This window comes from Peromyscus maniculatus, chromosome 19 (genome assembly GCF_049852395.1).
Source record: "Peromyscus maniculatus bairdii isolate BWxNUB_F1_BW_parent chromosome 19, HU_Pman_BW_mat_3.1, whole genome shotgun sequence".
In the NCBI taxonomy this organism is placed as follows: Eukaryota; Metazoa; Chordata; class Mammalia; order Rodentia; family Cricetidae; genus Peromyscus; species Peromyscus maniculatus.
Genome location: NC_134870.1, coordinates 60,618,126 through 60,641,269, shown reverse-complemented (window position 1 = coordinate 60,641,269; position 23,144 = coordinate 60,618,126). Strand labels below are relative to the sequence as shown.

General features: G+C 42.7%; 1 protein-coding gene across 18 annotated transcripts in view; it reads right to left on the bottom strand.

The window, feature by feature from the left end:
• The window catches only part of Tcf4 (transcription factor 4), a 346,965-nt gene extending 336,581 nt beyond the window's left edge, over positions 1–10,384 (bottom strand). For 4 of the 18 annotated variants that reach the window (XM_076555427.1, XM_076555429.1, XM_076555428.1 and 1 more), the window contains exons 1-3: positions 8,423–8,533; positions 7,446–7,537; positions 5,600–5,672 (exon numbers count right to left, since the gene is read on the bottom strand). In XM_076555427.1, coding sequence (XP_076411542.1) covers positions 5,600–5,672; positions 7,446–7,517 — 145 coding nt within the window. In that variant the 5' untranslated portion in view covers positions 7,518–7,537; positions 8,423–8,533. Of the gene's footprint in view, positions 1–5,599; positions 5,673–7,445; positions 7,538–8,422; positions 8,534–8,893; positions 9,082–9,852 lie in introns of those variants that run through there. The other 14 variants (XM_076555431.1, XM_076555432.1, XM_076555439.1 and 11 more) reach the window with 10 other exon arrangements.
• Positions 10,385–23,144: the final 12,760 nt, after the last annotated feature.

The window sequence follows — 23,144 nt, the reverse complement described above, 5'->3', positions numbered from 1 at the left end:
ACATTTCAAAACACACCATGTTCCTTAGGAGGCAACTTGAGATCTGTTATCTTGGATTATGGGAACAGATCTAACTAGCATCCTAACACTCGCCCTTGGAGATCACAAGCCTGAGGCCACCAGGACTCAACTCCACACCCTGGAGAAGGTTTCACACTCTCAATATAAAATGGAGTTTACCATTCCAAGTCAATGTTTGATCTGTACAGCTTACAACGTTACTTTGCTTACCATAGCCAATGAAAGCAAAAAGGAATAATTTTAAGCTCAAAACAAAACTGTTTACATGAGAGTCTTTACTGCTCCATGATTCGAAGCATTTAAGACAGATTCGAGCAATTAACAGCATAAACTTTCATTACATAGTTCTATTATATATGTTTATGTGACTTCGCTGTTCATCTGTTATTTAAGTGATTTCCTCATTACAATAGGAGGGGAAGGGTAATTTGCTGATGCTGTCAAAAATGCTAAGCATTTCAGTCTCAATAGTTGTTGGATCTCCACGCTGGTTTAATGTATTTTATTTACTTAACTCAGTGTCAGATAGAATACCCATTCTTCCTTCTGAGTTTAGAAGACTAACACTTTAAGCACACGTCTGGTAATAGACATATCAAAACTTCCAAACTGTTTGTTTTAGGGATGCAGACTGAATTCGGGATTACAGAGCCTGCATTCCACTCCAAAGACCTAACAATAAACTGCATGCTTTTTTATATTTAAATATGAGAGGGCCTTATTTGTTCAAATATTAATAGGGCACACTGGGTTACTGCAATTTCAGGTCTGATTATTTACACACACAAAAAAAATAATTGAAAACACCTTTACTGGGGCCCACATAGCTGCTGATTTCCCATAGAAAGAAAGCACAACTTTTAAAATACCTGCTACATTTTCTCTGTAAAAATAATGTGATAATGCGAGAATGATAAACTAACTCACATTGAAATCCATCATAATTTACAAAGGTAACTTAATCTGGATACTGAGGCAGGAAAAACAGTGGGTATGGTTTGTAGCATTACCTTAAATATGTTTTTTAAAAAAAAATGCTTTGTACTCTAAAGATCATACATAGTATTTCATTCAGGCTTCAGTATTATATTTCATAGCTATATAATCTTGAAAAATATGAGCTGTCTGGTTCTTGATGCCTTTGTGTGGGCTTGTGGGGGCCGTGTGCATGTGTGCCTATCTGTGTATAGATGGGTGTGAAGAAGGACTATAAGGACTTGACTAGGCCTGAATGTAAACCTAATTTCATGACTACCTGCCTTGAGATCAACTTGTTGAAAACCTCTGTGCCTCAGTTTCTTCATCTATGAATTGGGCATGGCAATGTTTGCATTTACTTGGGAGGATTAAAACTAAATTAAACACACAGCAGAGAGCATGGCACCCCCAGCACTCCCAAGGGAACATGGGGGGGGGTGGGAGATGGGGGACACAACACCAGACAGATCATCTCAAACAGTTCCACACTTAAGCAAAGTGTTCACAGGGCACATGAGCATAGGCCAGCACTTCCAGGGCACACAGCACACCCATCTTAAATCCCACTATGTCTGACAAAGGATAGAAAAACAGTGGTGAGTCCAACGTGATTTCCAACCAAGGGTCTGCAGGACCACAGACAGCCAATCAAAGCTGCTTGTCAATACTAACAAAGGACAGCACTGAAGCTCCTCACTTGGGCTCCTGAGTCCCGCAGCTGTGTCTTGGAGGCTCCAGGTCCTGTGTTTCTCAAAGGCTGGCTCCAAAATACTGGGAGTCTAATACAGCGTGTTTGAGGCCACTGGACCGTTTTCAAAATCTACTAAACAGCTCTCAGTCTGTGCGAAAACTTTTACAGCCACCATGGACTGGACCAGACTAGGATGTATAGAAGACACATACACACATGCACACACAGGAAGGAAAGCCGGGAACATCTCCACAGACACCTTTAAGAAAAACCAATTTCCTTTCCACACCATCTAAAGAATTCACACTGGCACGGGGAGAAATGAACACGGGATGCTGGCCCCTTGAATTCTTTTTTTTTTTTTTTTCCTCTATCATACAAAAGTGCCCATTGAGGTTGACAAGTTTTTCCCCCCTCAGGGATTTGATTCAATTGACACGTCATTTTTGGTATCATGGGGACATAGGTGAGCTAACTTACATGAAAGCCAAGAACTGTTTCCCCCTTTCCAAAACTGGCTCAGGAGAGAGACGTGATGTGCTTTGACATTCCTCTTAATTGTTTTAACACTGGTGTACTTGGCAGTCTCTACCAACTGCCGAACACCTAAGAACTAAGAACACAGGGGGAAGAACCCTCCACTTTTAAACTAAAGGAGCAAGATGCAGGGTCGGTCACAGACTCACTGTTCACGTGTGCTAATAGATGCCAGGAGGGCTGACCTAACAAGTTGTTCAGTACATTATCTTTTTAGTAGGTCAACTTTAAAATGATTTTTTTAATGATGCCAAACTCTATATGTTTACCTTTTGTTCCCCAAAGCCTCAAACATAATCAAATAAACTGCACATTTGTTATGTCAGAAAATTAAGCCTCTACTCACCCTAACAGAGACATGCTTTCTTTTGGTGACCCAGGCATCCTTTTTTTTTTTTTTCTTTAACGAGAACAATTTTCCAAGCATGCAGGCATGTGGATGCTTTCAGTTCATTTTAAGATCAATAATGTAACAGATATCAGATTGCTCTGTATATATTACCATATAGGTTAGAGCTACACCTTAAACATAATCCCAGAGCCACCAGTTAAGGTCATGGTAGCTCTGGTCCATCCTGGCTGAACAGTTTTACTGCATTCTGCGGAACACCTGCAAACATCAAACAAAAAACTGCTGGTCCTTTCCTGGGTTGACAAAAGCCTTTCATGTGAAAAATGCTCCCTGGGAATGTCAGGCTGGAGCTCAGGTTACATTCCATTCCCCCAGCAGCCTCACCATTTCTTAAGGTGGTAGGAAAAGCCATGTTTGTGGAATAAAAGATTAAAGAGACTCCGGCCACACTCTTTACATTCTCACACTGAATATCATGTATTAATGGAATTAACAGCTATTGGGAACTTGAAGAATGAAATATTACCAGACCTCATTAAAACAAACAAACAAACCAACAAACAGCACTGATTTTTCAAATTGGAACCATTTACTTATAGTCTAGCTCTCTTTTTCCTGAATCCAAGTTTCAAAGCCATACCTCAGTCCACTCAGGACAAGGAATATGAACTTGAAGTAACTTCAGAAAATAACTCCTCTATCCAAAGTTTTCTAATTCCTTTTTCCAGTTACAAAGCAAAGTACAGTCTTCATACTTTTTCTTAAAATGACGCTTTAAAAGAGATGCGTGTCTCTTACTGTGTAGAAATATAAGCCTTGTTCCTAACTAACAGCCATGTGTTCTGATATGCCTTAATAGATGTGGACTGCGCTCTGCAGCCTCTGTATCCAGCCACCATCCTTCTGCTCGCAATGAATGCCCTGCATTTTCAATCAGGCAGGCAGGATAAAAGAGCCCTACACTTTCTATCCTTACAAGGTAAACATCTGGTCCTGAAAACCACACCACTGGTGCCAGGTAGCTTTAAAGTTCAACACCTTGAAGATAATCTCTGAATATTCATTATAAATATCCTAACAGTTCAGCAAGGATGAAGTCTCCTTCTGGGATTATGTATACATAAACACACACACACACACACACACACACACACACACACACACACACACACCATTGTCTGAACAGCCGAAAGTTTTGATGTATGATCACTTACCAAAATGAATTAGTACATATTCAATTCATCCATCCTATACTGTCTACAAACACTTCAACACTTCAGCAAGGGCTTTAACTGAACATGAACATAGACATGAGCTGAATAAAACTGTCTTTTTAAATTTCACATAATTCATACTTGTAATTCACCCTAATATATTAAATCATATCTAAAGTAATACATTAAGTTATTCCAAATGTGTCCATCTTTCCAACAGTGGAAACAGTATTTTATACTAACTTTGAAAGTAGTCAATCTCTGGGCCTGACATCTACTTTTAGCCAGATTTCAACTACACACACATTTCTTAAGTAAAACATGAAGGAAACTACTGCCAGACATAAAGTTAGTATTTTGATGATGTCTACAGGAAACACTAACTTGACTACAGGAGACATTTGTCTTCATCTTTACTTCAAGCATTCATATTAATATTTTCTGTCTTGAAAGCCATACAGAGACTACTATGCAGAAATTTGTAAGATGTAACACTAATACCATTTTTTTAAAAATGGAACCAGTCACAGGATTCAAACAGTAAAGCAAACACAGTGTCATTAGTACTTTTCATCAAAGAAGACCCTAAAAATGCTAAGGTAAAACTACAGGAGGCATCATATAATTTGTACATCATAGTAAAGAGGAGAAAAAAAATCCCCTAAACTTATGGGAGCCAGGAGAAGTAACTCACTTAGAAACCAGTAAGTTTTAACAAGACATCAATTTTATAAAATTATCCAAATCAGGTAAACAAGATTTCTTTGTTGTTACTACACCAGATAAAAAGATATAAAAATTATATCCACAGCTGACAGACAAGCACACACTGGCATCTCCCAGCTAGAAGATGTCAACATTGACCACCCTGACTTAAGAGCAGTACTGACTCGTGGGCTGTTCTATACCATGGCCAGAACTCTAAAATCCTGTAGCTACTTAACAAGCATCAATGGGTTTAAACCCTGGACCTAAAGGCTAGCAGGCACAATGCATTGAATCCTTACTTAAAACTGGTGGGCCAAAAAAAAAAAAATACATTTTACAGAAATCTCACATTTTCATCTCCCACTTTTCATAAGAGACACTCAAATAGTCCTATACTAAAAATTCCTCCTCAGATGCCAGATAATCACTGTGCACACAGATTCCTTTGTGAGTACCGCTGGCTTTTTGTGGGAACATCATCCAAAGAATTCTCCTGTATAAAATGCTGAGACTCTTCCAATCTGCAATATTAAATTCATTGCCTAAGTCAATGATAAGGGAGGGGACACCAAACAGCTCAAGCATCCACAAGATATTTTAAAGATAAATGAATTTCTACTTAGCCTCTCTGACTAGCAGGAGGCTATTTACAGACCTGTCTGAAAAATTAAGTGTCCCTCTCTTTAAAACGGTTCATTGTATACAGAACCTAATAACTGGTATTATTTCCCCTTTCATGAAAGTTAGATTTTTTTTCCCCTCTATTTTAAAATAGGCAACATGGGTTTGCCTTCATGTTACTAACATTAGTCTTATGTTCACATGTTTAATTACAACCATATTTTTAAAAACCACTTTTAAATTAAGTGATGGAATTCTGGTATGGTTTTCTTGGTGTAGAAACAGGTCTCACTTTAATTGCGAAAGGCAACATTCTGTGGAAGGTTGCTGCTCATAGAAAATGAGATAACCACATCATCATAGGCTACAACTCAATGACTCCTTTCAGAACACCTCAACAGGGCCAAAAAGACACACAAAGAGTCAATAAACAAGTAAGAACATTGAACTTCACACCAAGAAAAAAAATTCACATACTTGAGCCAGTAAAATGTCCACTCGCCAAAGAAGTTGGTCCATTTTTCCCACTGCTTACAGGAGGCGAAAACATCTACGGGAAACAAAGAGATAGCACAGTTGAAAAGAAGACATCCGTGGCTTCAGAGTTCATCAAAGATCTATCACACTCTCGATAAATCACTTGGAGTTAATCCTAAAGCTTTATTTAGTAAAACATATCACCAACGCCATCCAACTTAAGGCTAAACCAGGCACCTCATTCCAACCTCCTCCCCCCCTCCATTACCACAGTTCTGTCTTTCTCCTCGGGTGACTTAGATTACTAGACAGTCCTTCTACAATCTAAAACACAGTCCCCATGGCATTATCAAGACACAGACTGGGGGACAGCAGCTCTTCTAGAAAAAACTAGTTTGACAAAGGAGAAGAAAGTTGTTTGTTTTATACTGAAAACCTTGGACATAAACGTGGCGATGTCCATTTCCATCCTGTATAGGACTTGTCTGTCATACGTGAACCCAAATAAAAATAAAAATGCCACCTGCAATAGACTCTCACTTCTGCTCAAACATGAGAGCAATATAGACAAGTCTCTCTCTCCTCTCTCTCTCTCTCTCCTCTCTCTCTCCTCTCTCTCTCCTCTCTCTCTCTCTCTCTCTCTCTCTCTCTCTCTCTCTCTCTCTCTCTCCTCTCTCACTCTCACTCTCTTTCACTCCCTCTCTCTCTCTCTCCAGCATTTATTTCAGCCCTAATTGGTTTTCGTCTTTTCCTGGTATCTAGTGCATTTTGCACACCTTCCCTGAGTCAGAGCCTGCAAAAAGCAAAAGATGGAATGGAGAAAGTGTAACAAGCAGAAAGGGGGCTGCGAAGCTGCCTACGGGCTATGCTTCCTGGCAAAACTTCCGAGAGCCATTTCTCCACAGGGTCTATAAGAGGAGCAGCAGTGGCAGCCAGCAGCGGCAGCAGCAGCGGCAGCGGCGGCGGCAGTGGCGGCAGGCGGCAGGAGCAGCAGGAGAGGGCCCCACTTGGAAGGTGGTTTGGGTTTTATTTGTACGTTTTGTGGATTCTTTTGCTTTTGTTTCACAAATGCATCTTACACCAAACTCATCTGGCATTAAAACTGAATCCATGCCCCTGGCATGTTTGGAACTAGGAAGAAGAAGGGATGGAGAAGGACCCGGGGAGTACAATAGTAAAACTCCACAAGTGTGTAAGTTCCTCTTAGTGCTGATTTCAAGACTGTAATTTACCAAAATAGTCCAAGACACTGTAAAGAATGTATTCACAATTAATGCTTAGGAGTTTCCAGACTCCCCCTCCCACCCACCCCCCCAAAAAAAGGCAACCAGGAGGAAGTCAGGAGGACCACAGGTCCTTCCAACATACCACAGCACCATCAGCCTCAACTTTACAGCAATTAGCTCTTCTAGTCCCTATTTATTCATTTCTAAAGTAAATAAATAAATAAGATGTAGAGTGGTGTACAAAGTTAGCAGTTCACTCTGTGCTCAGATGTGGCCAAGTTTTCCATGGACTTTACAGTTTTAAGGGGTTTCTGATTTTCCTTTCTTCTGGAGTGAGATTCCATTATTTGGAGAAATTGGTAGGTAAAGAAATCAAGGCAAGTCATTAGACTCCTTAAAAAAAAAAACTCGAGTCTTCCATATCCCAAAATTAGTTTAAAAAAAAAAAAAAAAAGCTTGTCAAAAGGAAAGGACCTTCACATTTTCCAAGGGTTCAGCCAATTAAAAATTACCCCCGTCTTTCACATTACTATGGGTTTCTAGCTGAAGTGTTGGGGGAGGGTTGTTGTATTTTTTTTTTTTTTCCACAGCTGTTGTTAGTTTCCACCGTTCTTTCTTACCGCACTGAAATCCAGTAAATCACTCAGCTCTTTGTCCGTCCCTAAGGCAGCCATTCGCTGTTGGTGATGCATTTTAGCAAAATCACACAAACCTAGAAACATGGAAATAACCGCAATCAGAAAACCCAGTCCCAATCCTTGAAGAAAACACAATCGGATTTTTGGAGACTGGGGGGGTTGGAGGGGTGGGAGTGGGTGGGGGGGAACAGGAGCGGATGGGATTAAGGTAGAAAGGAAGGAGGAATGGGAGACTTGTTGGGTTTTGTTTTGTTTTTTGTTTTTTGTTTTTTAATGGAATAGGCAGCAATAGCAAAAAAAAAAAAAAAAAATAGCGATATTGTATTTCCAAAGACACGATCAAACTAGTAACATCCACTATAAAACCAAATCCTGGAAAGAAGGGGGGTAGCCGCTCTTCAGCGCATCAATTTATGCAACAGGAGGTAGAGCGAGAAATGAATGGATCACAGAGAAAAGAGAAACTACTGCACGAACCGGTCTCAACTTTCCCCCCACCCTCCACCCCACCCCCTCACACGCACACACTCGCTCGCACACACTCACAGCACTCTCCCCCCCCCCCCCCTGCCCTGCAAAGTAGCTCGAAAGAAATTAAAAGACCAGCGTCTCGAGAGTGCAAACCCGTCCACAGGGGGTGGGGTGGCCTGGGAGGGGGAGCCCAGTGGAGGCTCCGGTCCTCCAATTGTCCTGCACCCCTAATTTGTGAAAGAAAAGGGTTGTTTAAAAAAAAAAAAATTCAAGTCAGGCCCATTGGCAAAGTGCGCTGTGCCCGGGAGCCCGCCGGGCCCGGAGGGGGCGGGAGCCGAGGGAGGGGACGCCGTCGCTCCAGAGCTCCCGAACCCCGGCGGGGACGGCAGGGACCGCGGGGCCCCGAGCCCCGAGCGCGGTCGCCCAGCCCGGCCCGGCCCGGCCCCGCCGCGCATCCGCCCAGCCGGCCCTGCCGCGCCGCTACCTACCGCCCGCGCGCGACGAGGGGCTCCCGGTGCAGCGCCGGCGCCCAGGCGGCGGTCATGTCTATCCCCCTGCCTCCGCCACCACCACCACCACCACCTCTTCCAACGGCCGGCACCCGCGCCCGCTCCGGTTTCCCCGCCGCCGCCGCCGCCGCCGCCGCCGCCGCCGCTACCGCCGCCGATCCGCAGACACACAGCCAAGATCCCTGACTCTTAACACCAACTCTCTTCTCCCGGGAGGGGAGGGGACGAGGGAAGGGGGGAGGGGGAACACGGCGAGGCGCACGGAATTGCAAGTTCAGCAAAGAAATGGGTGGGGGGGCTCCGGCGGGGAGACGCGGCGCTCCGGGCCGGGCTGCCTGGGAAACACCCCCCACCCCAGGAAAAAAAAAAAAAATCCCAACACCTCCCCCGTCGCGGTAAAAAAAAAAAAATTAATAATAATAATAAATAAATAAATAAAATAAAACCCACCGAGGGAAATTCACCCAGCACCTCATTTTTTTTCCCCCTCAGATGGCCAGTTAACAATCTGAAGCCTGAACAGTTTCAGGGTTTGCCGGGTTCATCCATCGGAGGCACTTTGGAATTGATTCGAGTTTACATCCCCTCACTTCTCTCTGTGTGTCTCTCTCAGTGTGTGTGTCTCTGTGTGTCTCTGTGTGTCTCTTTCTCTCTCTCTCTCTCTCTCTCTCTCTCTCTCTCTCTCTCTCTCTCACACACACACACACACACACACACACACACACACACACACACACACAGAGCAAAGCAAGTTTTGCCTTGCTGCAAATACACGTGATGCATAAAGACTTTGCCAAGACGAACAATATTTTTCTTTTCCATACAGAAACCCATCCACATTTTGCTAGGGAGATATTTTGTTTGGGTAGTTTTGCGTTGGGGGTGAAACCTGAATCGCAGACTTTCTTCCTTTCGCCCTTTTAACCCACTGAATCGTATAGCTGCAAACTTTGTTTTAAAAAGAAAAAAAAAAAAAAGGGTAATTTTAGGGAATGAATATGGTTTTGTTTTTACACTTGAGTTCCTAGGCACTCCAAGTCCGCGCTCGGCAGCACTTCAAGTTTTCTACTCAACATTCACCACTGCAGGCCCTCCATGCTCCTAAAACACACTTTTCTCCATCACTTTTTAGGATTAAAAATTAAGCTTCCAAATTATCTTTTCGTAATAACATGCGTGCTTTACCCAGTATATGCAACATTCACTATTTTAATGTTAAAAAACACATTTGCCCCAACCCTGGTATTGCTAGATGTGCGAGTACGTACCGAAATGCATGCACACACGTTTTCCCATTGGCAATTATTTAATAGGTTGTTCCTTTTGTTTGAATAAAACATTGGGATCAACATTCTAAAAATTCCGTTCAATTACAAACAGTTTACTCTGACAGCAAATTGTAACGTTACCTTCAATGGCCACAAATATGCTCACAATATTCCAAGGAAAGAGACTTTTTAAAAAAAGAGAGACAAAAATCTTCTGCAAGTACTTAGTATCTCACATGTGTATCCCCCAAAAGAGTATTTTAAGTAGTAGTCAGTCCTGTTCCAGGGTTAGCCACAGATTACAAGATTATGCACCTGGCTCTGGCTTTTGCATTTTCCATCGTAAAACTGTAACAAAATTCCCTCCCCCCCAAAAAAAGTAACCATTAAAAAAAAAATCCAACAACTTTTTCTTATCGTTTATAAAAAAAAAAATAATCAACACAGGAGAGTTATAATTGTTCTTCAGTCTTGTTGGTTGTAATTTTTTTTTTTTCTTCTTTCAAAGTCCTAAACTTGTTCCAAGTTTAGAGGCGTCTCATCATCCTCCTGCTCCTCAACACCATCATTGACTCCCCCGAGGAGTCACATTGATAATAATAGGTTTCCCTGAAAGATACATTGTAATCCATTCACATCCGGGCACTGCGGCTTATAAAGAGAAGGCGCTGCGGCCGCGGCGGCTCCACCAGACAATGACTGGGGAGGGGCGGGGCGGGAGCGCGCGACCATAGAGTGGTAAACACGGCGCCTAGAGAGGCGGCCAAGATGGCGGCCCGCGAGGCCACGCCCCCTCCGGGGGGCTGGGGCGGTGCTGCGGGCGGGCGGGTCTCGGGTCGCCGCTCCCCGAGCGCGCCGAGCGCCCGCCGGGTGCCGCGTCCGGCCCTGATCTCTGACTCCGAGTGTTGTTCCCGCAGCTGGAAGGAGCTCGCCCGCCGGGAGGCCCGGAAGATGCCGCGCGGGCCACAGGCTGCAGGGTCCCCGGCCGTGTGGATGCGGATTTTTTCAGCCAGGCTTGAGCTGTATGGGAGGGGGGGGGGGGGGAGAAAGGGCCACCAAGCCAAGTGTGGTCCTGGCCTGGAGGAGTGGACAGGGTATGCTCTCCTCGGTGCTCACCCACCCCACTTCTTTCTTTTTTATAAGCTCCCAGGGATGAGAGAACTTGGGTTAGTGCAGAAGTCTTCCTTTCTTGATGTAAGACTCACATGGCTCTTGTACCATAAACCATGATGGACTCAACTTCCAGTTCCGGCCAAACAGTTTTACCTTCGCAAACCTGTTTTCTTGCCAGCAAACCACAAGGAGACTTTGAGATGTCTGTGTGATACCGATAAAGGTGACGCTACCACTGTAGACGTAGCCTGTGTCCATCCCTAATTTCTTAATGGCTCACTGATAACCCTAACCTAGCCATTTGAGAGTGTAGGTCCCCTGATCTCCAAAGAATAGTATCCGATTCTCCCAACAGAAAGCTTATTCTGTTCTAGACATTGTTCTAAGGATTCAAGCCGGGCGGTGGTGGCGCACGCCTTTAATCCCAGCACTCGGGAGGCAGAGGCAGGCGGATCTTTGTGAGTTCGAGGCCATCCTGGTCTACAGAGCGAGTTCCAGGAAAGGCGCAAAGCTACACAGAGAAACCCTGTCTCGAAAAACCAAAAAAAAAAAAAAAAAAAAAAAAAAAGAATTCAACAAATATAAGCCATATTGATGCTCAGAATGAAGCTAGAGTATTGGTCACCTCCTTACTTTACCTATACACAGCAACAGAAGCAAGTGTAATAGCAGAACCTGACCCAAAGCAGAAGTTTATTAAACGGCATACATTTGCCTAAATAAAACTACGATCCATGTTAAGATATAGAGCCCACCTTAGAGAGACAGTCTGTGACCAGAGTCCACAGTCACCCATGTTCCCAAGCCATCTGGCAGTGGGAACGTCCTCATCTCTATTTTCTGATTCTAATTTGTTGCAGTGACAGAATTGGGATCTTTGGCTTCTATGTCAGTTTTTTACAGGACAAGAATCGGGACATTTATGGGTTATTTCACACATCATGAAGTCTCCAGTCTTTTATCCCCATTCCACATTCTCATCTTAAAATAATATTTTACATTTAGCCACCACTTTATGCTGCATTATCACAGGCATTATCTCTGGTTCTCAGAGTAAGCCTCGGCAGGCTCCAGAAAAAATGATGTAATGAAAAGATCACAAACATTGGCTTGGGAAAAATATTCCATTGGCTCTACCTCTAATCAGCTCTGTGACCTAAAGACTCTATGCCAATGACTTTTGCTGTAAACGCAGTGGCTAGATTAGATAATCCTGTAAAATCCCTTTTAGCTTTTAGGTTTGTAAGATTCACCCTCCTGAATTTCAAGGGCAACGAATGATCTGTGCAGAAATCACTGATAAGATCAAGTTTGGGATCTGAAAGCACCCTGCTAGTCTAGTATTTTTTCCCCCTGACCCCTTTTGATCAAAAAGAAAAAGAAACACACAACTCCCCTTCCTGTTTTAAATTAAGGGACAAATGTGGGTGTGTTAGTCTTTGTTTTTTCCTGAACTGTCAGATGATAAGTACTTTCTAATTATACTTATGGAAATTGGAGGCACCTTAGAAAAGGATATTTGAGAGGACACGGGAAAGCTTAGAAATAAAAGAGTTGGTGTACTGGATAAGTTTTTGGTGCTTTCTTGGTCTACAGACTCCCCTAGAAACCTGTCTGTATGTCCTGATACAATTGTGTGTCTTAGTCAACTCTGGCTGCCGTAACAAAGTGAGATAGACTAGGTAACTTGAACAACGGGCATTCCCTTTTCACAGTTGCAGAGTCTAAAGTCCGAGATTAGGGTGAAAACACGGTCAGGGTCAGCTAGGACTCTTCCTCTTCCTGGCTTGCAGATGGCTGCTTTCTAGCTATACTTCCATGTGAATGTCTGAAAGAGAGGTCTGCTTTCTTTCTCTCATAAAATTACTCATACAATCACAGAGGCTATCCTATGACCTTACCAAAGAAACTTCTGCCACTTCCCAGCACATTGAGGCTTCAGGACAAGAGTGGGAGGTGGGGGCACAAACACACAAATATTTCGTAGTCTCCAAAAGAGTAGATAGACGTTTATGTGGAGGCCACATGGTTCCTTCCAACCTCAGCCCAGAGGTCCCCAAACACTGGAGCACCGAAATGAGGAGGAACAAATCAACAGCAGTAAGGGTAAGTGGGGATGTAGATATATATGTGTTAGAATCAGCTGGCCAGAGCTGGCACCAAGGAGTCCAATCCATGTGAGTACCATGGTTCTAGAAATCAGAAATCATGAGTAAATGGATAAAGCCACTCTTCAGCTAGAGAGAAGGGTATTGGAAATCTCAAAAGAAAATTAGATGATGAGATCCTGAGTATAGTGTATGTGTGTGTGTGGATTTTCCTCATCATCTAGAGACTCACTGCCTTTTATCCAGAAGCACAGAACACTCTGCAATCTTTCCCTTCCTCAGCTGAGCTATCCTGAGAACTTTCCTGATCTTTACACCTAAAGAAGAATGTAACTGAACATGGGGCATAATTTAAATTCCAGTGTTCTCAATATGACCATTAACATTTTAAACTCTGTTTTTAATTGGAATAGAATTATGTAACTTTCCCTCCTTGATTTTCTCCTTCCAACCCTCGCCGATACCCTTGAATGCCTCCAGTGCCCCCCTCTCAAGTTGGGAGCCTCTTTGATTATCATCATTACGTGTGTGTGTGTGTGTGTGTGTGTGTGTGTGTGTGTGTGTGTGTATGTGTGTGTGTATGTATGCACAAATATATATAAAGATAACTTGCTCAGTTTTGTTGTTTGTGTATACATGGTTTCGGGGCTAATCACTGTGCATTAGAAAACTAATAAGGGGGTCCATCCCTTGGGAGAGGCTAATTATCCTATTTCCAGCAGCCATTAGTTACCTGAAGTTCTTTGAGTAGGGATGAGATACCTAGAAAACTTCCCCCTCCATGTTACCATCTTCATGGATACTGGCCTCATTCCATCCTTGTTTAAGCAGCCATTTCTAGGAGAGACTATTTCACAGCAGACTTCTTGGTATTCTGGCACTTGAAATCTTTCCACCCACTTTTCATAGGTGCAGGAGCTGTGATGTAGTTGATCCACTGGGGCTGGGCTCCCTATGACCTGTTGATCTCTGGCTTGTGTCCAGTTGTGGTTTTCTGTGATGGTCCATTTGCTATAAAGAGAGACTTCTTTGATGAGGGGTGGTGTTTACATTTCTCTGTAGGTGTAAGATTTAGAATGTAGTAAGGAATCATGCTGCTCTAGCAAAGTGGCCGTAGTAAATTCTTTTCTAAGGTCTATGATCTCCAGCACTGGGAAGCTGTCTAGGTTTCCAATACCAGGCATGATTTCCTTCTTGTTGAGTGGGCCCTTAATTCAATTAGACATCGTTGGGTTGCCACCAGCATCTGAGTGTCGCTTATTGCACTATTATACCTATCTTACCAGTGTCGTGGTTCATAGGTATTGCAGCTGGATAGGACTACTGCTTCCCTCCCTTGGAGCTTATATAGTATTTTCTTTCAAGCAGAGAATCCTTTTCTTGGAGGCAAACTCCCACATTCAACACTACCTAATTTCATTGTGTCAAACCTCTAGTCAAGATGGTCCATGCATATGTCACTTCCTATGCTATCATTTGGTGACATTAGGCAAGTGCCACAGCTTCTCAGCCTTTAAATCACCCGTGTCCTGATACCTTACATGCCTGGTTTCAATCACATGACATGGGAAATGCTTTGAAAATGACAGTTCTATTTAGCATGTTCCGGTTTGAATAGAGAATGTCTCCTGTAGGCTCAGAAATGTTTGGCTATTGAGGAATATTCCTTTATCAACTCATTAATCCCTTGATAGATGTATGTTGACATTTTGAGGCAGTCAGGTAAAGGAGGAGGTGAGTCACTGGGGACATGCCTTTGGAGGGACTATGTATGGCCCCTTCTTACATTCCTCTCTCTCTGCCCCCTCCTATGTGCCACAAGGTAAGTAGACTCTCTCACATGTTTCCACACCATGATGCTTTACCTGTTGAAGGACCTAACATCAACAGAACCAAGGACTACAAAATGACACCTCTGAAAGCTAGAGCCAAAGTAAATTACTGTCCCATTTAGGTTATTTACATAGGGTATTTGGTAGAGCAATCAAGATCTGACCACCACAAAACGTAAAAGCATCATTTCAGTGCAGAATGTCTGAAGATCAGACTCTTCTTTCATGAGCCTGCAAAGAATGGTAATATTGAGACCTCCCTGGGTTCACAAAAAGGTCAGACATTGGAGAGCACTTGGACCCAAACCTCCATTTATAGTTGTGGATGTCAAGAATTAACTGCTATGGCCTGTCCAAGGTCATCTCACTAATTGAGTGGCAGAGGGAAAAGGAGTCCCCAGTAATTGAATGCCAAGCCAGAATCTTGCAGCAGTCTCCCTCAGACTCTACCCGGTTCAGTTAGCTCTGCCTGTGTTAAAATAACAAAGACAAATACAAATAAACAAGGAGGAATCGGCTCTCTGCTGTGCTGATAAAATAACGTGAGGAGAAAAAGTCAGTAAACAGTCTCTGAGCACCTACTTTGTGACTGTACTCCCAGGACTGGAGGCGGAAGTGTTGGCAAAGGAAACAAGACGATAGAAATGTCAAGGGCAGTCTTGATTGAGGCTAAGTCGCCGTGAGGACGATGCTGCCTACGGCAGATGAGCACAAGGAAGATGGCTGCCACCAATGTTTTCAGGTTAATAAAAACCAATGGACACAGCAATCTAAGACTTCAGTCTGGAGCTTTTGCCTTATTAATGCTGAGTCTGAAAGGCTGGAGCCTCCCACAGCAACTTAGTGCTTCCCAAATTTGGTTAGTCTCACGGTAATCTCTGAACTTGTTACAACTCACATCGCTGGGCTTTCCGTGAATGTCCTAATGTCACTATTGACAGGTGACCTTACCTAGTTTGGTGGTGTTACCCACAACTACATTCAAGTTCTTGCTGATGGGATCCCCCACAGAGGCCACGGATCTGCCCATACAGGGACTCCAATATTATCCATTTGACATTTATGACCACTGGGTCAAGGAAGCTTGATCAAATGGGTCTGCAACCTTGGCTACATCTGGACTTCACAAGGTCAGCCCATTACCCCTTTCTGTCCTATCATGCTGGTGAGTCCAGCCCAGTCTTTGCCATCCGGGAAGCTTTTTATGCTGTTAAACCTCTAGGAACCTTCCTGTATGGGATCACTGGAAGGTATCCCTGTTGACAAACCTCAAATGCAATCATGCCACCACAACAAAGTTTGAGAAAAGTGGGATCCAGTGAGACCCTGTCCTTTCTGCCTCATAGATTCCCACACTATCTGCTTACCTTCCCATATGACCTGCTTGTCATACCAAGGACTTTTTGGGGAGGTAATTTTTAGAGAACTTTGAGGCTCCTTAGGTATCCTTCTCTGGGGTAAAATTGCTTTTCCCACCTTATATTCCGTTGGGAAGTGGTCCTCCACACCTGTGTACTCCTCAGCTAAGAAGTGACTATGTTTCCCTGAGTGAGAACAGTAAGTTCAGAGTCTTCCTCACCGTGGACATAACTCTAATATATCTAGGTATTAAAATTTTAAACATATAAATGGACCATTGCGATCATTACTGGTCAATGGTTTTTTTTTTTTTTTTTTTCCTTTTTTTTTCTTCATGGGACGACATACCAAGTGTTTATATCACTACACATGGGTTTTCTGGAACTGTGTTAATAAGAGAAAAATACAATCATACTATGATCTGAGGATATTTTAAAATGTATTTAGTTCTCAAGATAACTTTAGAGGGCAAGTACACAGAAATTCTTGTTACATATTTGAGGAAACTGGAGCACACAGGAATGAAGTATCTTGCACACTTCCATGAGGCAAGTAAGGATCCAGAATCGAGCTCTCATTGAGGCCCCGTTATAGGTGCCCTTGACTCAGTTGCCCTTTGCTCTGCTACACCTGTGCCCCAGCTTTCTCATCCACCTCTTCCCTCATCCTGCTCTAATGGTTCCTCTTTGCTGGCATGCCTCACTGACTAGGATATTCTTGGATGCCGCTCCTGCCTCATAGTGATGTGTATGTGGGGAATTAAAAATAACTACTCCAGTAGCTTACCTCAAAATTAAGGTAATTATTAGATCAATGACTTTCCTTTTAAAATAATGTTCTGTATTCCAAATCTCAGTAAAAAAAAATGGGCTTTGGATTATCAGCAGTCTTGGCAAATCCCCATTATATCCATGGGCCATTACCATCGATAATTGAGAATACATACACATGTTAATCAATCATTTATTCCTGCCTCCCACCTCTCCTGCATGATCCTAGATGTTGTCTGATTCAGCCTTAAAATTGGGAGGCACAGCCCCATTTTATCACCCTCTATTATACAGAAATATAATTGCAGAGATTACAGAGCTGGAGGAAGTTGAGAGGAAGGAGGGCCGTGCTGAAATTCTTCCCAGAGCCGCTGGCAATAATTTTATACTATAGCAACATTTCATTGTCTACTAAAGGTATCATTTCCACCTTTTCCCTGTAGCTCAGGAAAACAAGAAATAAAATGAACACAACATAAAATGTAACGGGCTGTACTTCCACATTCAATTTGTGTCGAAAGCTGTCCCTTTGGGGGATAGAAAAAATACTGGATTGAGAGCAAAATGCCAGATTGAAATCTGGCCAACACTGTGGTCATAGACACACGCTTGAAACCCTGGAACCAAGAACATTTTAGGGATAGATGATCTTTGATGGTAGAGGCTATTCTGTGCAATGTAGGCTATTTAGTTATACCCCTGGCCCTTGCCACTAAATGCCAGTAGTGTTCCACAACCTCACAAGTTGTGACAACTAAAACTGCCTCTGTATAATTTGCTATGGCTAAATCGCCCTGGCTGGGAACCATTGCTGTAAACAAACCCTATGAGTTACTCACAACCATCATCCCATTAGTTACAAAGACAAGCACTGCTTCGCTGTGTAGAGTTATAACCTAATCAAATGTATCCACACGAACTTGTAAATAATGAGTTATTCCTTAATGCAGTAACAATGTATTGCCTTTATTTTTATTTAGCCTATGCTGCTTTTGAGAGTTCTTTATGCAATCTGAAATATGGAATTTAATAAACCTTTAATATATATTTCTGAACATATTTCTGAAGGAGAATGTGGAACAGTTGTAACAGATGGAGTGGGAAGCCACTTCCCATTCAGCACTGTCAATAAACTAATAGTTAACTTCGCTCTGTTTCATAACCACAGGCTGCCTCGCAGCCTCTGGCTAATCCATTTAGGAAAGGGCTGATGTCAGTCTCAAGGGGAATCAGGTGCACAGATATTTGGCATCTCTATGACTAGAGGAAATCATCCCAAGGATCACGTCTCACCATCCTAGAGCTGGAGATCCTCTCCAGTCAGAAAGCATACCACAGGAGGCAAGTGTCCCTGAGGTGAAAGCAGCTCCCTTGCAGGGTTTGAGAAACCAAATGGCCTCTGGATATTGCTCATCACTCCTTGTCGTGAATGATGTTCCTTGGTCCACCCTTCTAGACCAAGTGCTTCCAGAAGGTAGAGTCCTCCTGTGCTCTTCCCAGGAGCCATCAAAATGTATAAGGAAGCCTTTACCCAAAGTAGACACTCAACACAATTTTATAGAACTACTAGATAATTATTCTGCTATATCTTTTTTAAAATTTTTTTATTATGTTTTTTTCGAGACAGGGTTTCTCTGTGTAGCTTTGCGCCTTTCCTGGAACTCCCTCTGTAGTCCAGGATGGCCTCGAACTCACAGAGATATGCCTGGCTCTGCCTCCTGAGTGCTGGGATCAAAGGCATGCACCACCACCGCCTGGCTCACATTTTGCTATATCATGGGAAAAAAAAACAAAAAAACAAAAAAACCTGTTCTAAAGAACACAGGATAGAAAGATTCTGCATATAAATATTGCTGGTAGGATTAGTTTACCAACTGAAGCTTGGAGAATAAAGGTAAAAATTTCACTCCAAATAACATGTAATATTCACAATGTAAGCAGGGTAAATATTTTTCTAGGCAAAAAAAAAAAAAAAAAAAGTGCAGGCTAGAAATAAACCAATAATCAGACTCAATATTGATTAGAATCTGATTTGTTCAATTACGTTTGCCCTTTTGGTAGATGAATGACAATTGAAATGCTAGAGAATATTTATCTCCTATAACAATTTATGCTAAATTAATTCATAATGCACACTCAATAACACTGTTTACATATACTCCTATTGCTTGGGAGGAGCTATCTAATTCATTTTCACACATGAAAATTCAGTAAGTTTATATAATTATATTACCCTCCCTAGAAATGCTGATGGAGTCTCCTCTGTACATCTCAGAGGGAGGGGAGAGGCAAACAGTGGGCAACATCATTTACCATATGTTCAGCAACACCCACGGCTCAGAGTCACGATGGGCAGAGGTGAGCGTGGCTGTGCCATACTTCATTGTTGGAGGATATAATGCATTTTAAGTTAATATTTATTTTTTTTTCCAAGACTCATATTTTATCCTTAGCTTCTCTAGAAAAACAAGCAAATAAACAAACAATTAAATCCATGGGTACACTAGAATTTTTCTTCATCTTTCAAGGGAACCTATACACTAATGTCTGGTAAAAATGTATTGTTTGTGAGGATCAATGGGACAAATTATCAGTTGAAATTAATACAGATGTTTAAGAAAATTTTCCAATAAATTAAAAGATATATTATGTATAAAGGTGAGTAGACTTTTCTCCTATACTTCAAGGCCAACAGATTAAAAAAGTAACCACTAGGTCTGTGAGATGGCTCAGAGAATACAGCATTTCCTGTGCATACTTGACAACCTGAATTTGCTCTCCAGAACCTACATGTAGGTGGGAGGGAGAACTCCACAAAGAACCACCCAAAGTCATCCTCTGATGTTCATATGCACTTGGTGTGACACACCCCTCCATCATACACTCACAATAATAATGAATATTTTTTATTCAAAATATTTTTTCAGTAACTTTAGTCCCCCAGAGATGGCATAGGGATCACCAGAAAACTCACAAAACTCTGCTTCCTAAGGCTAAGTAAAGATAGTGGAATCACTGTTTTCAGCCCTAATCCTAGGCCTGTCAAATAACTTTGTTTAGCATTGAGTACCATAAGTTTCACTTCCGGGTTGGACTAACCGTGTCCTCTCACAGTGGCAGCATCTGGTTGATGAGGAAAAGGTTGTTTCTGATACAAAACACTGTCATCCTATCAGTAACGATAACCACCACAATTCCGAACTTGCTAATTCCTAAGAAATTAACTTAAACAGAAGAAAAAAAGAACCACCACCACCAACAAAAAACAACTATTTTGGAAGGTGGGCTAACAGCTGCAACACATGTGTAATCATCCTGGAAATGATAGAAAAACAAAACAAAACAAAACAAAAAAACTATCAATCTGCTCTTTCACTGGGCACCTACCAAGGAAAGGAGCGCACCACACTCTTTCTCTTTATTCTATTAGTGGAAAATCAGCAGGAGGATCCGAAAAACTCCTAGACCACAAACAGATAATATCCACTTCAGCACTTTAGGAAAATTCTCAACATCCATTTTCTTTTCTTGGCTAACATTATAGACGACATGGATATACTGTTATTCTGAGGGGTTGGTGACTTTGGCTTGGTGGCCATGCGGTTTGTTCAATAGTTGGTTAAATTGTCCCCCATCCTAGGCTCTAAGACCCAATAATTTTCAAGATTCACGATGCAAGCAGAAAATGAGACCCACCTAGCATTTTGCCACAATGTTTTCACAATATAAGGTTTCAGATATCACAGACCAAAATGCCATCTTGAGATAAACAAATCTTGAGTATGTTGTAAAGGAAGTCATTGAGTTAAATAATCTCTAGGCTAATCAGTCAGTTTGAGACATTTTAAGATTAAAGGAGACGAACACATTTATTCTTAGTTCCACAAAACTCTGCTTTGTGACTTATCTCGATTTATGTGTTTTTATAGGATATATGAAACAATGAAATCATTGTGCTCTGGGCTGTGGACACAGTGACAAGCAACCCCGTCCTGCCTTTGAAAAGGTGTTATCTTTCAAAATACAAATGCCCAAGGGCAGGAGTTTGTTTGATTCATTGGGAACCTACACAAGCTTTCCACAAGTATAGGTGTCCAATAAATAAAGTGCTGGCTAGAATCCCAGGGGCACATGTGATGGTCGGCAGTGAGGCTGGGGATGAAGCGTATCCTCTCTAAGTATGTATGTTGAGGTCCTAATGTCCAGTGTAAGGCATTGGGAAGTGGAGCATCCACGGTAACTAGGTCATGAGGATGGAGTTCTCATGAACTGATTTAGTGCCTGTGTCAAAAAGACCCCAGAGAACTCTGTCTACCAAAGGAAAATTCAACTAAAAAGGCCACCATCTGCAAATGAGGCACCAGTCCCTTGTTAATTTGCCTTCTAGTCACCAGAACAGTAAGGCATGCATGCTTGTTGTTGAAGCCATCCAGTCTACGGTAATTTGTGACAGCAGCCAGGACTAAGACAGTGGCATATATTGTGCTATGTATGGAGTGGGCATAGCCATGGCCAGCCTGGTGGCCTGAGACTGGTTCCACTGGGAAAACCCAGAGTCCATATGGAAAGGTCCAAAGCCAAGCAGAGGCAGGTTTGCATGAAAGTCTTTGGAGGTGATGATCTCAGCATGTCCTTCAACACACACACACACACACACACACACACACACACACACTCACACTCACACTCACACAGAGAGAGACAGAGAGAAAGAGACAGACAGAGACGGAGAGACAGAGAGAAAGAGACAGACAGAGAGGGAGGGAGGGAGACGGGGGCGGGGGAGAAAGAACTTACTTTCTGAATGGCTTCTGCTGCATAGCTGATTAATCAGGCAGGCGTAATGAAGAGTGAAGAGAAAAGTGCTCTCCTCCAGGAAGTTCCTGGTTGAGGGAAGGCCAGGCAGGCTCCCATGGCTGAGCATGGGCGCTTGTTTGTGGCTAACGAGCGTGGCAAGGGATACTATAGTGAAACGGTAAAAGAAGAAGCTGAACTGGAAAACCCAAGCAGAAAGAGGCTGGAGTAATACATTCATAATAGGCTGCAGACAGAGGTGATTTGCGAACTTACCCGTTCCTTCTGCCCCAGCCCCACTGACCACTCTCCTGCCTCGTGCATGCCAAGCATTCTTCCCAGGGCCCCTTACTTGGCTTGGAGAACTTGTTTGTCCTAGATATCTGCAGGGTTCCTTCCACCTCTCCATCAGGACATTTTTTTTTCTAATGTCTCCTTTCCTTGATATGTTTCCCTAATCTCAGTTAATCCATGCTTGCTTAACTGTTGTCCTGGCAAGTTTTTCCGAGTCAACTTGACACCAGCTAGAGTCATCAGACAGGAAGGAGCCTCCCTGGAGGAAATGCCTCCAAGAGATCCAGGTATAACGCATTTTGCAATTAGTGATCAATGCAGGAGGGCCCAGCCCACGGTGGGTGGTGCCATCCCTGGGCTGGTGGTCCTGGATTCTATAAGAAAGCAGGCTGAGCTAGCTAGGGGATGCAAGCCAGTAAGCAGCACCCCTCCATGGCCTCTGCATCAGCTCCTGCCTCCAGGATCCTGCCCTGTTTGAGTTCCTGTCCTGACTTCCTTCAGTGATGAACAGCAATATGGAAGTGTAAGCCGAATAAACTTTTTCCTCCCCAGCTTGCATTTTGGTCACGGTGTTTCACTGAAGCAATAGAAACCCTAAGAGAACTGTTGGCCTACAAGCCTCCTATAGGACGGAGGCTCCTTCCTGTCTGATGACTCTAGCTGGTGTCAAGTTGACTCGGAAAAACTTGCCAGGACAACAGTTAAGCAAGCATGGATTAACTGAGATTAGGGAAAAATATCAAGGAAAGGAGACATTAGAAAAAAAAAAATGTCCTGATGGAGAGGTGGAAGGAACCCTGCAGAGATCTAGGACAAACAAGTTCTCCAAGCCAAGTAAGGGGCCTTGGGAAGAATGCTTGGCATGCAGGAGGCAGTTTTTTTTTTCTTAATAGCACTTATCACCATCCATAGTACAATGTTTTTGTTCATGTTTAGAAGTGTCTGTGAAGGCAGGAGTGTTGTCTCTTTATCTAGTAGAATCTAGAAGAATCTAGAAGAAAATCCAGTCTACAATAGGCACCAGAATGAATGAATGAGAAATATGTATATATATATATATATATATATATATATATATATATATATATATATATATATATATGTAGTTTTGGTGCCTGTCCTGAATCTAGCTCTGTAGACCAGGCTGTCCTCGAACTCAGAGA